Raw genomic sequence first — 15323 nt, 5'->3', positions numbered from 1 at the left:
AAGGAGGGTAGAGGAGTAAAGCTACAGTTTGAGAGTCTGAGACGGAGTTTCGCGCATGCCGTTCAATTACAATGAAGCCTGCGGGGATTGTACGCGCCCATGTGTGCACAGATGTCAATATGCACAGAAAATCAGGCTAACGAGGTTTTAGTTCATGCGGAATGCCTCTTAGACTGGAGCCGATAGTGGATGAAGTGAAGGACTACAGGGTGAAGCTATCGAATCTGCTTCGTCAATTTGTCATCCAATTATGCCAGACTGCAATAGCACTGTTTAAACTTACAGCGGAGAAGTTGTAATTCAATAAAGGTGAGTTTACTTGACCTAATACATTTAAAATTACAACTTCATGTTGTGGCTTAATCACATTTACCTTTGGGCATCCCTAATTGCTTCACATTCGGGTACACATGTAAGTTAGTGTCACTCATAACACTAGCCAGACGGGGAAGTAAAACTACCCAAGTTTGCTTGACATCTACAGCAGCTCTAGTGCTGAATAATTAGACCTTATGTAAAGTAATTGTAAACAAAAAAAACTCAAAGCTTTATGCCGAGTATGCTTTTTAAACATGTGACGATCAGATTTGAGGTTAAAAAAAACACAAAAAAGTTGTAATGAGTTGTAAAATGTATTTCCTGCCGTTGACCGTGATGAATTTGGTTAGCGGGCAGTTTTTAAAAAATGAAGCACTTGGCACCTTTTTAACCATCGCTGTGACAGCGCCGGCAGAAAAAAAACATAGATAATCATGAGTGAAATGATAGAACTTGAACTTTTAAATCCATTCAACTGTCTCTGAGAGCACAAAGGCTCGCCATCAACTTATTGGAGAGTTGTCAACCAAGTCGTCAAACGTAGTGCCTGAGAGGAACAGGGCAAACTATTTCTCTACGCACAAAAGAAAGCATCGATCTCATGAAGATGGATTAAGCCTCTGTAGCGTAGCTGTCGGCTGGATTTCTAAACTGTAGGAAATGACGAAGTACACACTGAACATTGGAGGGTGTGTATTGATACTCAAACATGCGTTTTTGTCATTTAAAGAAAGACCGTTTCATAAGTGATAAGGTCCGTGTAGATTATGCAGCATAAAAATGCAGAAAACCTCGCACCAAGCAGGGACGCTGGTGTCAATGTAATGGTTTTGTAGCCATCTGATGCTATAAGTGCAGCACTGATTTAGTCCGGTAGAAACCCTAGAAATTCATGACCCTGAATGAAAAGGCTTGCACTAAAATCTAATAGCTTGTTCTACCAGCCAACCCACAAGCCATTCTCTCAAAATCAATGCTGCCACTGCAATGGGTGGGAAAGACCATTACATCCAGCTGCTCAGAATCGCACACACACACAGTGATGTGTTCAGGAGATGCATCTTCCCCGTCGCCTCTCAGGTCCGTGTGGCCAACACACCTTGTTTTACCATCCAGACGCTGTCTTGCATTCAGGCAACGCTCCCGGTGAAATCTCCGGTAATAAAGCGGGAGACTGTTGCGTCGTCACGCTCCTCAAAATGGCAGCGTGAAAATGTCCTTCTGAGTGCAAAATGCAATTCCCAGCACGTTGTTTTAGGTTTCAGAGCATGCAATTTTCAGTTTCGGGAAAAAAACAAAACGTTCTCAATTGCAGGCGGTGTCATCAAAGAACCCATCAATCAACAGCGATTTAAGTGTGAGGTGGAGGATCCTTTCTGACAACAACGAGGCGTTGCATGATTCAAAACAGATTTAAGTTTGAGCGGCACTCAGACAGTGCAGTAATACAAATACTTTATTAATACCAGGAATTGGGAGAGAAGGCAGATTGTCCTACAAAAACTCATGTTGGAGAGCATGCTCAAAACAAAAATACTATACTAAAATGTTTCTCCTTTGAAAACATTGTACAATCCAGCACACTGTCGTCATTTTACTATGAATATATTCTGCTCTGCTTCGTATTTGACATCCTTAGTTAATTCAGAGCTAACAACCATGACACCAGATCACAGGCTAGGTTTAATTTAAATGTCCGTCATATCATGAACTAGAGCTTGAGAGGATTCAGGTACTATGTACCTTAGTACTTGAATGAGCTGCAACACAGAGAGACACTCATTCCTCTAAGACGTTAAATCTTCACAAGCTGATATTTCTAATAATAGTTGTGATTGTTTTCACTGGTTGTTTTGAGTAAATTCATTTTGCAGTTGTGATCATGCGAATATGTAATTTGTTCTCAGGTCCCTCTTGCAAAAGAGATCTTGATCTCAGATGTCGTGGCTAAATGGAGGCTTAATTACCCCCACTGAAGTGACTCTCTGGGCGTCTGTTATCAAGGAGGGCAGCATCAGAAGGGCCCCCCCGAGTCATTTATGCATTTTAAAGGGGGTGAAGCAAAGACTCCTGAAATAAAAATTTGGTAATTTAATCTCAAAGACGCACGGAAGGAATGAGGTTGCCTTGAAATCTGATCTTCTCCTGGAAGGCTGGCGACCGGAGACCAAATATAGGCCCCGTGCTCCGGTCGTAATTGGGAGCTTTATTGATTTCCGGGCCTGTCGTCACGCCTGAGGTGACCTTTTGTTGGAGAATAATTGCTCTATTAGAGGGTTTATTCAGGCACCTGCTGGGTATCTCAGACACTATTATTGTCCAATAAGAATCTGCAGGCAGTAAAGCAGTGACCCTCTTTTGATATGTGCGGTGGACAGAGAGAGTCTGACTTCCTGCACTGCAGGGGCTTATCATCAAATGAGAACGCAGGAATGGCTGGGTCCATTGGTGGGTGAGCGCGAGCTCCAATGCTGCTGGGAAGCTTTATGAGGTTTATGGAATATATTGATGTCATTGCATTGCTAGATTTCAGAGAAGTTTATACACAGAGCAAGCAAGTGAGAATGAACTGATTTGTTGCTGTCAAATATCCATGAAACCTTTCCTATCAAATACTGGGTACAGTGTGATAAAAGCAGCATTAGCAGATCGCTTCTACCACTGCTGAGAGAAATGGAGCCCCGTTAAAATGCAGCAGGGGTTCTCTGGTGGGTTCATCCCAAGTGTGATCAGAATCAACAGAGAGTTTGAAAGGTTTACTCAGGAAACTTTCTCACGACTGTGGCTGTGTGTTTTCGGGTGGTTTTGCCTGAAAGCGCGGTCGCCCCTCCATCTCATCCGAGAGAACTGAAAGTCAACAGGAAGTCAATAATTCAAAAAAAGAGCAAAAGAATACGGTTTCTCTGAACATAACTATTCTTTATTTATACTATTGGGTCAAACAAACATCAGCCAACCTATATGCTTTTAAATGAAATATGTGTTTGGCAGACGCAAAGAAAGTACAATACAAAGAAAATATGATATCATACTGACAAAGTCATGAACGTCTTATGCCATGCCTATACTGTGCGTCGTAATTGAAGCATTTACATCAATTTAATCACAATACATTTCATGTCTAGATGTGGAAAAGGAATAAAATGTACACTTCAAATGTAAGGTGGAAGGGAAATTCATCTCTTCGAGGAAACATCAATCAGGCTTATAAGTCACATATATTATTAATCCTTGTACCTTAAAGGTGCAAGATACGGGACTGGGAGCCTTTCGATTGCCTCTCAACATGGCAAAAGTGTGCTCATCGCTATAACGGTGCTAACAGTGCTAACAAAGGCAAAAGTGCTGACAGAGCTAACAGTGTTGGGACCTAAGGGGGAGCCGGAGAGTGGGTGCTACGCTTTCACAATGGCACCATCGGAAGGGACGGCATTAAACAGCACAAAGGTTTGAAGTGGCCATAATGAAAAGGCAGGCAGCGTTATTGTACACGAGGGCATGCTGATATCAATAAATCAGATACATCTACTAGTTACTGTCCTCGTACAGTCGTACCACTATTGTCCGTGCCATGTGTTTTAGTGCCCTGATGATTGAGGGTTGATGGCAGTTTTGGTGCGGCTGCTGGCGTATTCTTTTGGACGACGAGTTTTAAGGTAATAACGGAGATTTGTGGTGTTTAGTCCCGACTTGATTATTGCACAGCTTGGAACTCAAGTTCACGTTAAATGAAAGTTCTCTGGCTCTTCTTTTTTGTTTGGTTCAAAACCAAAGAATCACCTTCATGGGTGCATTTGCATTATTTTAGAATGGAGGTCTTTCCTGATGGAGTTGGGGCTACATGGGTAATTATTAGGGCTGTGCCGAATAGTTTGAAGCCTTATTCGACGGCGACAAAAATGCACAAACACAATATTAGTCTATCAATTCTTCAAAAGATATTGTATGCTTGCACACCTGCCTCCTAGTGAAAGGGCGCCTCAAAATTAGCTCCATATAAGCAGGAAACCTTAAACATCCACACTGAAGGGGATCTAACAAAAGGGTGCGAATGCTCCCAGGCTCAGTGATTTCATCCTCACACACCCATATCCTGTCACACACCGACACCCGACTCAATTCATTATCTGCAGTGTTATGAATGTATTTCGTCTTAAAGCACAACATCTGTTTCTTATTGATTACAAACCGACAAGATCACATTTCATCCGCAAAGATCCGAGTTCAAAAACAGTACATTTCATGAAGATTACATATCATAACCCTTTCAACATATAATCAGATGTTTGCTAGCATGTCGTTTTTTTATACGCTACGAGAATGTGCTGAAGCACAGAGAAAGCCAGAGACAAACGGAAAAAGAAGCTGAATATAGTGCAAAAAGATCTAGTATTGCTGACACGTGGGGCCCCTTATTGTGTTGAACAATAATCTTGTCATGTTGCCCAAACTTCCTAGCGGGTCAAGAGGTAAAAGGCGGATGAACAGGAAGAGTCCTACTCTCCCTGAGTATCCATTGCTGAAGCGTCATTGTCCATGTCCCGTCTGGCATGTATTCATTACGTCTGGGCAGAAACAGTTATTACTCACACTTGACTGTTGGTTGTTGTGCCATTACTCTTGCTTGCTTTGTTGTTGAGAGCACAGCTACAGAAGCCTTTTCAAAAACTCACTTTTTTTGAGACATAGCTAGAGCTTGTCACACGTAAAACATACAAACATTGATTGAAAGGCAGCACCACCAGAAACATGAATTAAAATGTGTGTTTTAAAGCTGCATTGGAAATCATTTTTTGCTATCAGTCAGTGTGAACAGACTGAACATGCTACCATTCAATGATCTTTATGCTCTATCGCTCTCTAATGCATTCTGTCACCACTAGCAGACACTTTCTAAGTGTAATGAAATTGATTTTCGGCATGTTCTTTATTCCTTATTGAGGAAAAAAATCAGTAAAGCTGTAAAAGAAATGCTCTTAACTTATTGAAGGCAAGAGCATGTCATCCAATTGAAATCCTGACACAATATAAGAATACACATGATCTTACCTCCACCACAGAAAACCCCACCAACTACTTCTGTGTAAAGACGCAGGCTCGTCACAATACCTTACATACATTGGACAGATATTCCCATGGGGATTCAACAAATGAATCTGAAAATTAACCTTTACAGCAAGCGTTAACCCTAAATTACCTAAATAAAAGCTTAAATTGAAATAACCTTGAAATAGAGTTGACTAACTATGAACAGTATCTTAAAAACAGTATCTTGAATAGCAGTGTTTTTTAAGCCTGCAGGCCGTGATGGACCATGAACACCAAAACCAAGAAGCAACAAGTGGTGGATTTGAGTGAAGCTATGTGATCTGTGTTGAACCTCCACGGACAAGGAGTGCGCCAGTCCGCCAGAGTGATCAAGACAGAAACAAGCGCCGTGTTGACACGTACAATGAACGAGAGAGACGTGGAGGCCACAGAGACAGAAAAGCACATATGAGAGCAAAACGTAACGGGAGCTGTCCATTCAGCACCACAAGGCAGAAGAACAGCGATGATATAAGGCCTATAGTAAGAGACCATTCTTTATTTGTTCTTGCCTCATGGGCGTCCCACATTTGTGTCCTACTTTAATTTGTTTTCCTCGCATTTTGCAGCACAATGGTTCAGTTTTTTTTTTTCAGAAAGTCTCCAAAGGTTACTTGCTAGTTTGGCTTTGACAAGATCCTCTGACATTCGGTTCCGTTTATTGGATCTGAAGCTTATGTTTGAAACTGAAGACCCTTTCACAGAAGGCATTAGATACCGAAATGGAGAGCTTGAATGAGTCTTTAAATCTGTGAGCTTCCAGCGGGTAGGGCGCCTCAGCATCTTCACCCTCATCTGATTAAAAACGATCTTCCAGTGTTTTTACCTCCTCCTGTACTTGTGCAACAACACTGTACTCATCATACAAACTGTTCACATGCACGCCAGTCTGTGGCTGAGGAAGAACAGCTTTGTTTCTCTGCGTTTGGCATAGAGTTGTTCAGATACCGATGCCATCAGAAAGTATCAGAAATACTTCTGACCAGCCTAAAATGCTGTTTTGGGTATCGGCAACTACGCAAGCTTATACACCAATCTGATATCACGTTATCTTATCAACTATCAGCCCATTTACACTAAACAGGAACAACAATTACAACACATGTCACTCACATCCCGAACAGTACATGCCGCCTAATCAGTACTGCACCTGTGCATCAGAACGTCTCTGTTGAGAGTTGCACAAACCCAGAACCGATTGGGCGCGTGCTAGCAGACAGTGTAATGTTAGCCAGAGCTTACACAGGAAAATCTGTCAAAATAGAATAAAAAAACCTCTTATGGCATTCATTCCCTGTATTTGTTCAAGTTTTACAAAGGGTTTAACCTGAGCCAGGAAACACAACAATGATATCAATCATATCACATCCATACAAAGTTCGTTGTATAAACCGATATCTGATCGGAGGTCAATACCAGCAGATACACAAGTTTAAGTACTGGAGTCTTATCAGAACATCCCTATCTTTTCAAGTTATAGCAGAGTCCAAATTTCAACATTATACACAAAAGAATACAATCTTTAACATGGATATGAAATATGAAAGGTATTTGAATGAGCGCCCTGAGGTCTAAGATGCCAATAACTTGAAGAAACAAATGCTCTCTACTAATAGTGGAATCACTCAGGTACACTCACTGTTAATTTAGATAGCTCAGCAACTAAGGGATAAGTGCAGCTCAACACAAATATGTGTTAATAAAAGTCCCTAAAAATAGCCTTTTAAGGTTACACCCAGGGGTATGTTTTTGTTCTTCCTCTTCTCTGAAAAGATAGCAAAGTGGAAGAGAACCTGTATTTCACTGATATAAGCAGGTAGAGCTTATAATTCAGTGGCAATTGACAGCACCCTGAGGATCACTGGAATGAGATAATAAACCTCAGAGTGCAAACCCAGGGACTGTGCGGACTTCTAATATCCTGCTTCTAAAGGGTAGAGGAGGAAGATTCAATCATGCCGTGTAACCGCCACGTAGAATCTCTTATTAATATCTCTGCTTGTTTGTAATATGCAAATGAACGATACATTTTACAAGGCTGATTACTTAAGTGGGCCATTTGCTTGTGGAATATTTGTCACTATCAAAAAAGCAAACCTTATGGATGAGTCTCTATTTTGTATTCAATTTTTTCAACATGCACATTCCATAAGGTTAAGAACGGCAGCATTTCTAGAGAATGAAAAGATAATGAAAACACTTTAAAGATGTGCGTGGGGCCGACTTTCTGAAGTAATTAGCATCCTGCGCGGCATGCCAATTCTAGCAAAGCGCCGTTGTACCACATTTCAGCAGAACAATAACCAAATCAAAAGCCCCAATCAAGCTCCCCCGCGGTGTTTGATGTTCGAACAAAGTCGGACGCTCATTTGCTGGAGCACTCTGAAATTAGGCCCGCGTGCTCTCACATTAGCTGAGCATTTGATTCAATTTCAGTCCCACGTCAACAAAAGGCAAAGCGTAAACAAGATGGAGACAAAATTAATGAATTAATATGACTTCACCCTCACTCATTTTGTCTGTTTTAATCTGTGTGAGTGTGTTGCCTTTGTACAGAAGCTGCATACTGAGCCACAGCATCTCCATAGTAACTAGGCTGCCGTGGGGCGTTTGGAGTGTGCCCAGCAAATGTCATGATGAAAGTCACTACTTCAGGCGTGGCCACTAAACACCACTGAGGAGGCATGTAATGGCTGCCAATATTTTGAGCGTGGAAAATCAGCAGAGGGTTGACATTGTCGCTGCTCTGACCAATTCCCTTTTTACCCAGACTGATTTTTTTTTTTCATAGCCGGAGGAAGCTGGAGCGGGATGCATGCCGGCAGATAGGCAGACCAGCACTGAGCTGACGGGGAGACTGTCAGACGGATGACAGCGACGCAGGCTTCTCAAGTAGAGAAAGGCGGTGTTGCAGTGGGCCTCCTACTTTTCACGCTCCCATCACCTGTGATGAGCTGTCACATTAAAATCCTCCAGTTGGTCAATTTGGAGCACCGTCAGTATTCCGCGCCGGTGAGAATTATTGCAGCCATAACAATAACACTAAAGGTTGGAGGCGATAAATGTCAGCGGGAACACTGGTTGTAAGACTGGGCCAGGCTCTGCAAAGCAAGCTCGTTCCTTGAGGCCTGTGCCAGGCGGAGATGCCAGATGCCGAGATTTGGACACAGCCTTTAGCCTCCTGCAGGCTACTGAGTGGCTCTATGTGCTGCCTCATCAAGCTATTCGCACCACCAAAGGAAATGAGGAGGAACTTGTTGTCCATTTTTATTTTTAAGGAAAAGACACAACACTGCGAAATGAGTATTTTAACAACCTATACCAGACGTTAAAGGCAAAGTCTGAAACCAGAGCTTAAATAAGACAAAGTTAATGACATTCCAAGCTTGCCTCAGCTATGTGTATCACTTTGAGCTGTCACACCCCCCCTCCCCCCGACACAGGTACAAACAACCCCAAGCATCATGTCCAATGTAGCTGGAGCCCCAGCTTCTCCTAATTCTCATCTGAGCCTACAGGCAATTACCTGCTTATCGTTCGTGACTCGCTCGCTCTTCTGAATGTTTGTCACCGACGCGGAGGTGGCGCGGAGGCGACAGCGGGGACCCCGAGGGGGGCCGACGTCGAACCCGGCAACGCTCAACCTTTCAATTAGAGGCTCGGCGTAACACGGCGGCTCCTGATCGCCTTCCTGCTCCACAGCTCTGGGCTCCTAATTACAGCAGGTCGACGGGGCCAGAAAACACAGCTCGAACGGACCGAGGCGAGGCGCAGATAAACACTCGCAAACGAAGACAAGAACACGAAGACATTTTAACTTACACACTGATCCGAGCACGCTTTAGATGGCGCGTAGACACAGATACAGGCTGACAGTCTGAAGCATGATTAATCGCAATTCCTCACTATTTTCGCTCAGTATACAAAATGTGTTTGCAACCACTGAAGGGGGAGATCCGTTGTATAAGCTCCTGTCGCATTCCTTATTTTTTTTCCATTAACTGTATTTTATGAAGTGTTATTATATGTGTATGAAAATAACAAAATACAGTAGAGACTGGTCCTAAATATATATATATATTCTGAAATTAAGTATTTCAAATGCATTTGGCTTATTTACCTCCTTCTGAAACTGTGCTATTCCCCTGAATACAATGGCGAGAGGAAACAAAGCTTTGGTTTGAGATTGTTGGCGAGACATTCATTTATGGAAATATGACCACTCAGGTTGATCTAGAGAAAGCTGAGCAGAGCTTAATGGGATCTATATGCATATCCTGTGCTGATTCTCATAGCTGTGGGACACAATTACAATACAACAAAGGAAGACACCTGACTGGAAAAATGCTGACCTTTTCCTAAATGAAGCCTTCTTACACACTGTTTGGAAACCCCTCCTGAGGTGTGTTCACTCAGACACACACACACACACACACACACACCTGATGTCTACACAGACCATTAGCGAGATGGAGGATTCTCATGACATTTAGTTTGACCGTTGCTCCAAACACTGAATATTTATTGCTGTATTAAAGACCCCCGCCCCCTCTCATGTTATAAGTCATTTCGGCAAAGAACATTTAAATCATGACAACAATAATGATGAATCGCTGTGGTGGCTGCCTGGCTATCTCGCCTCTAATCACCACTTCAGGCCCCTAACATCACGGGCTTGATTGTTCATAATTGCCCTTAAGATGAACGATGGCAAAAACATTCGGGGCATTCAATTCTGCACTAAATCCATCTCCCGTTCCCTCTTATCAGCCAAGGGCAGTCGGCAAACAGGAGGAATTGACCCATTATCTATTTGCATTCCAGAAGTGAATCATCTCGTCACTCTTTGCTTTTCCAAACCTATTTTGGCCTCACTGCTTATCTCTGTCGTTAAGAAGTGCTGTGCTGCAAAGGCACGATGAGGAAGTAAGGAAAGCATCAAGAATATCTCTGATAGATAAGGCGTCAGATCAAAACTGTCCATTCCCAAAAGGGAAGTAATATTCTGGTATGTAAATCTGAGTAGAAAGCAAAGTAGCTCGAACCAAGAGAACCACACATTCTAATTATGCAGAGGAGACACATGGATGAGCTCTATATATAACCTCATCCATGTGAAAAGCTGCCTCTTGGGAGGTGGGTTAACTTTCTATTTTTGCACTTAACATTTTCAGCATTTTGCTTACACACTTATTTTTCACTGAGGGAGAAGCTGCTGGTTCAGACTCTACGTGAAGCTTTGTGACATCTCGCAGGGCAGGATGACAAACTACTGTTCCTGGTCAGCTAACCGCTAACAAGCTAACCAGCAGGGAACACTCGAGTGCCAGTCAGTCACTTCAGCTGACTTATATATTGGATGAAATTATTTTTTTTTAAAAGATCATCGACTCTTTGTCTCATGACTGCAAAACCATTCCGCTTTTATGGAGGAAGTCAAATAAAAGTGGACGGTTCAACACGACTAATAAGCCACCTTAGCTTCCACTGTCCTGTCAGAGCGCTATCTACAAATTCACTATCAAAGTTGAACAACAGACCACTTATCACATTACAAGTAAATTGGCTCGTGCATCGACATTGATGACATTAGACAAGCTGATGAACAGTAGAATACAAAGAAACAAAGCTCTGAGACACTGAAACGCCATCACTGCTGCACCGCACAGACTGCAGGTAAGTTCATGCAGAAACACTAACGCCATAGCAGGTTCCTCGCAGATGATTCTTTGTCCTCCCGCTGTGTCTTATGTGCAAGTCGCTACTTTAATTAACATCTGCTTAAGCACTTATCACTTGAGCTATTCATCAGCGGGCCACTGAGGCAGCAGCTCTTCCACAGCGAGGTGAGTGAAACCAAACACGGCTGATTAAAAACCACACTAGTTTTCTCAACGCAAACAGCAAATATGTTCAAGTCATATCTCATCAATTCCACAATATTTAAGCCTTTCACCATCTTAAAAGACGATGTTCCCGTCTGGCTTCTCCCTCCTGTCGATAATATTACATTCAAGTGAGCATCTTCACATTTTACGCTGGAATTTATCAGCTCATTGCTGACAGGCAGCATTTCAAATAAACATTTTATCAATATTTGACAAGTAGTTACTTAGTAAACCAAGATTATGTCTTAAAGTATCTTAGAGCAAACTTAAGAATGTATACCAGATGAACAAATACGCTCCTAGGAAGTCCTGCACTTTTGTGAGTTGGAAGGGATTTTAAACCCTTCTCCTCCTGAACTTAGAGTAGCAATGTCCGCTATGCTGTAGTCCTCCAATGTTGGCGTGCTGGGGATGTAAAGAGCCCCGTGCTTTTCCTGCTACATATAATGACGCAAGATACCTCTAATCACCTGACGGCAAAGAGCCTAATCGGCATATTCCAACACATTCTCACACTTTTTAAGTTTCCTTTTGCAACAAAACTATGTTCCTAGGTTTAGGCACTAATACCACTGTGTTTGGTTTAGGATAAGATCGTTGTTTGTGTAAAAATAAGTATGTTTTTTACGTAAAATGACTATGATAAGGTAAATTAAGTCCCAGTGTGTTTGTTTGAGCCACCCTTCCCACCCGACCTACACAGACTTTCAAGCTATTTGAATTGTGTCAGATGTCAAATACTGACACAAATTGGTTTAAATTGTTGGTGATGGAGCTGAGACCAGTTAGCATATTGTATCAAAAATATGTTGCAAAATAATATGATTAGAAAGCAACACAAAGATACAAAGTGAGTAAGACTTGCCACCCTACCCATGCTATGGCCTGTCTGTGACTCATTCCCTTCTTTGGCCCTTGGGTGCCTATTCTCTTCAGGAACACCCGCAGGCTGCTCGGCTCAGCTGTTTCTCAAGCTGCTGTCCCGATCTGAGGTTTCGGCTTTGAATCTTTCCCCCAAAGTGACTTACTGCTCTGCTACTATGAGATGCTACCAAATCAACGTTAACAGGGCAGACCTTGCTTTTCAGCTCGGCTCTCACAGTATCCAAGTCTCCCCCTTTAGCATGCATTACCCGCCACTGCTTCCCTTAGTTCATGAGTCACACAGAATGTACAAAGCTGTAACTGCTTCCCCATTAAATGTTGGGTGCTGTGATCCAGCTTTAAAGCTCCGACTGACTGTGGGAAGTAACTGAGAAATCGGAACTGGGAAAAAAATCCCCCAATTACAATCGCTCACAGCCCATATCGGTTTACAGAGCCAGCTGAGTTTGGAGCATGCTTTTATCCCCTGGACACAAGATTTACTCACTGCTGTTTTTCTTTGTCATTATTTTTTTGTCCATTTCAAGCACCAGAATATAATTTCAGCAAATACTTTGTGCCAACTTTACACTTTCCCAATCACAGTACTCTGTGTTCCAGCACCCAAAGAAGGGAGTGTTTTCACCACAAAAAAGAGCTACATGAGATGTAATTTAGTCCAAATTGTCTCGCCTCTGACAGTGCATTACTCCACCCTTCCCTGACTCGACCTTTCACACCTTGACTACCTCCACCCTGTTGCAGTAATGAGTGCTAGTGGTGTGTCTCTCTCCGTGTGCTGTGGCGAGATGATTACTGTGGAGCGGTTGCTATCTCTGGTGAGCTGCCCTCTATCTCCGTCCTCTGTCCCCTGGACCACAAGCCCGGCCAGCAGACCATCAATCAGGAGGCCACAACAGGACCTCACGTAATCACAGCAGCTGTGCATGTTTGTGTGTATCTGCGCATGGCAGCTGTAATGCATGTGCCTTCCCGCCTGCATGCATGCATGCGTGTCTATGTTACATTGGCGATTTTACAATCCGATAGGCTGAAGCAATTTTTCACATTGCTGGAGATTCACGCCTGAAGAAAATCCCCTGACAGCCCCCGTTTGCTATTTACTGGAGTTGCTGCAGGGTCTCTAATCTAAGACAAGTCTCTACGTCCTTCAAGGTGGTCCTGAGCTAACGTTTTCTCAGGAATGGATGGACAACCTGAAAACATGATGATGATCTCTGGCCACGGCTGGCGTGGAGACAAAAAACAGGTGAAATCAGGTACTTATGCTGATGTTTTTGTGTACACAGCCGGTGTACAAAATATGCAGGGTGGGACTGGCAGACCTTTGACAGTCTGCAGCTAAATCACAGCAGGCAGAGACTGTCTGCTGTGTCCCCCTCACCTTTTTTGTCATCTTTAGACAGGTGGAGGCATGACCAATGTCATCTAAAGTTACAGTTTGTGTTGACGGACTGACTCCAAACGAGGAAACTTGACAAAATGAAACCTTTTCCTTGCACGTGACAGCAGACTGAATGTGCAACAGCAAGATAACAGCATGTTACCACGCTCGCAAACTCACAGATATAGAAATGACTTTCAAGGTCTGGTCTGGTTCAGTTCAAGGTCTGAAAATGAGATGGTACCACAGCAAAACAGCATCGTGACCAAAAGTAGAGTTATCTTTGTAGTTTTAAAGCAACTATGAAATTGTATAATATGACAAAATAAACATTTGAGCAGAGCACTGTCCTCGCCATGATGCTGTAAAAAGAGAGTTATTGGTCTGCTTTTAGTTGATATATTATATATATCATAAAGGGATATCCTTTTCAAAATCTGGAAAAGTTAAATTCATCTTTTTTCTAGTCCATAAACTTTACAATGCCTATGGGAACATTAAAAAAAAAAGGATGTCAGCAAGTACAAATGTGCATTATTGTTGAAACTCACTGGCTCCACACTGCAAGATGGGGTGCATTATTTGTCAACCATGACATAAACAGAGCACAGTAAAAAAACAATTGTGATTTTTGTTGTTATTTTTGGGGGCTCATAAAATATATCGAAAATAAACTCCATGATTTCGGCCGTGAGGTAGTCGGGTGGACGGATGCTCCCTCATCACTGACTGAGCGATGGAGGTTGCAGAGCCACCCTGCACCACACTGACATGCAACAGTGTTTTCAGCCTTCACACTCTGAGAGACAGCTGAGCTTCTCTCAGGAGGTCAGACGCTCTGCAGGCGATTGATTAGATAGGTAGAAACAACATATGACACGGTGATTTAAATGCGACTTTAACTGGCCTTTTTTTAATATGTATATATACATAATGCACAATCTGATTCAAGTTGGGGTAATTGAGCCGATTTGCGTGCCCTATACCGCAAGGTGAATGGCGCACACACACACACACACACACACACACTGCTCGTTGTCTCTCGTGCGTAAAGTCACAGAATAATGATCACAGCATAATAACGATGACGATCATAAGCGAGCACGAGACTGTAAAAAAAAAAAAAAATTCTCCAGTCACGAAGGGACCAACAGCACGGCGCCGGCTATCACTTGCAATTGACTCCGAGTGCAAACGTGTCTAACGAGCTGAGGTTACACATGATTGTTTCTAGTGCATCATTCTACTAAAGAAACGAGTCACCGCAGCGCTGCATGTAAATATACTATTCAGAGTTGACGACCAACAGCAGGGCGACACGGGTTCACGTTGATGTTAATATGAGAGGGCTCGTCGGTACCTGTTCTTGCTGGTGAGCCGTTTTCGACGGTGCGCTGCCTTCCTTCGCCGTGGTCATGATTCCCCTACAGCTGGGAGAAAACTGTTATTTCCCCGGCAGGAGGAGGTGAAAAAAACGAACAAACTGCAAATTCAGATAAAGATACACCGGTGCAGCAGAGAACCGGCAGAAAGAAGATGAAGAAGAAGAAGAAGAAGAAGAAGAATAAGAAGAAGAAGAAGAAGAAGCGGAGGAAGCTGTTTAACGCGCTCACAGGCTGCGTTTGCAGCGGCCGAGGTGTGAAATAACAAGTGGTGGGAAGGATGGAGAAAAGGCAAAAAGATTCACAGTGCAGGCGAGAGAGAAGAGGAGGAGACAGCAGAGAGAGAGAGAGAGAGAGAGAGAGAGAGAGAGAGAGAGA

The 15323-nt window shown here is 42.9% G+C and overlaps 1 protein-coding gene across 7 annotated transcripts in view; it reads right to left on the bottom strand.

The window, feature by feature from the left end:
* Positions 1–15323, bottom strand: part of dpp6a (dipeptidyl-peptidase 6a) — a 176713-nt gene that overhangs the window by 63672 nt on the left and 97718 nt on the right. Inside the window, exon 1 of one of the 7 annotated variants that reach the window (XM_031849965.1) lies at positions 14924–15268. The exons of the other annotated variants lie outside the window; for them this stretch is intronic. Coding sequence (XP_031705825.1) covers positions 14924–14980 — 57 coding nt within the window. The 5' untranslated portion in view covers positions 14981–15268. Of the gene's footprint in view, positions 1–14923; positions 15269–15323 lie in introns of those variants that run through there. 7 annotated transcript variants of the gene reach the window in all.

The sequence above is a fragment of the Anarrhichthys ocellatus genome, unplaced genomic scaffold, assembly GCF_004355925.1.
Source record: "Anarrhichthys ocellatus isolate YVR2014 unplaced genomic scaffold, GSC_Weel_1.0 scaffold10, whole genome shotgun sequence".
Classification (NCBI taxonomy): Eukaryota; Metazoa; Chordata; class Actinopteri; order Perciformes; family Anarhichadidae; genus Anarrhichthys; species Anarrhichthys ocellatus.
This window is presented reverse-complemented; position numbering and strand designations above follow the sequence as displayed.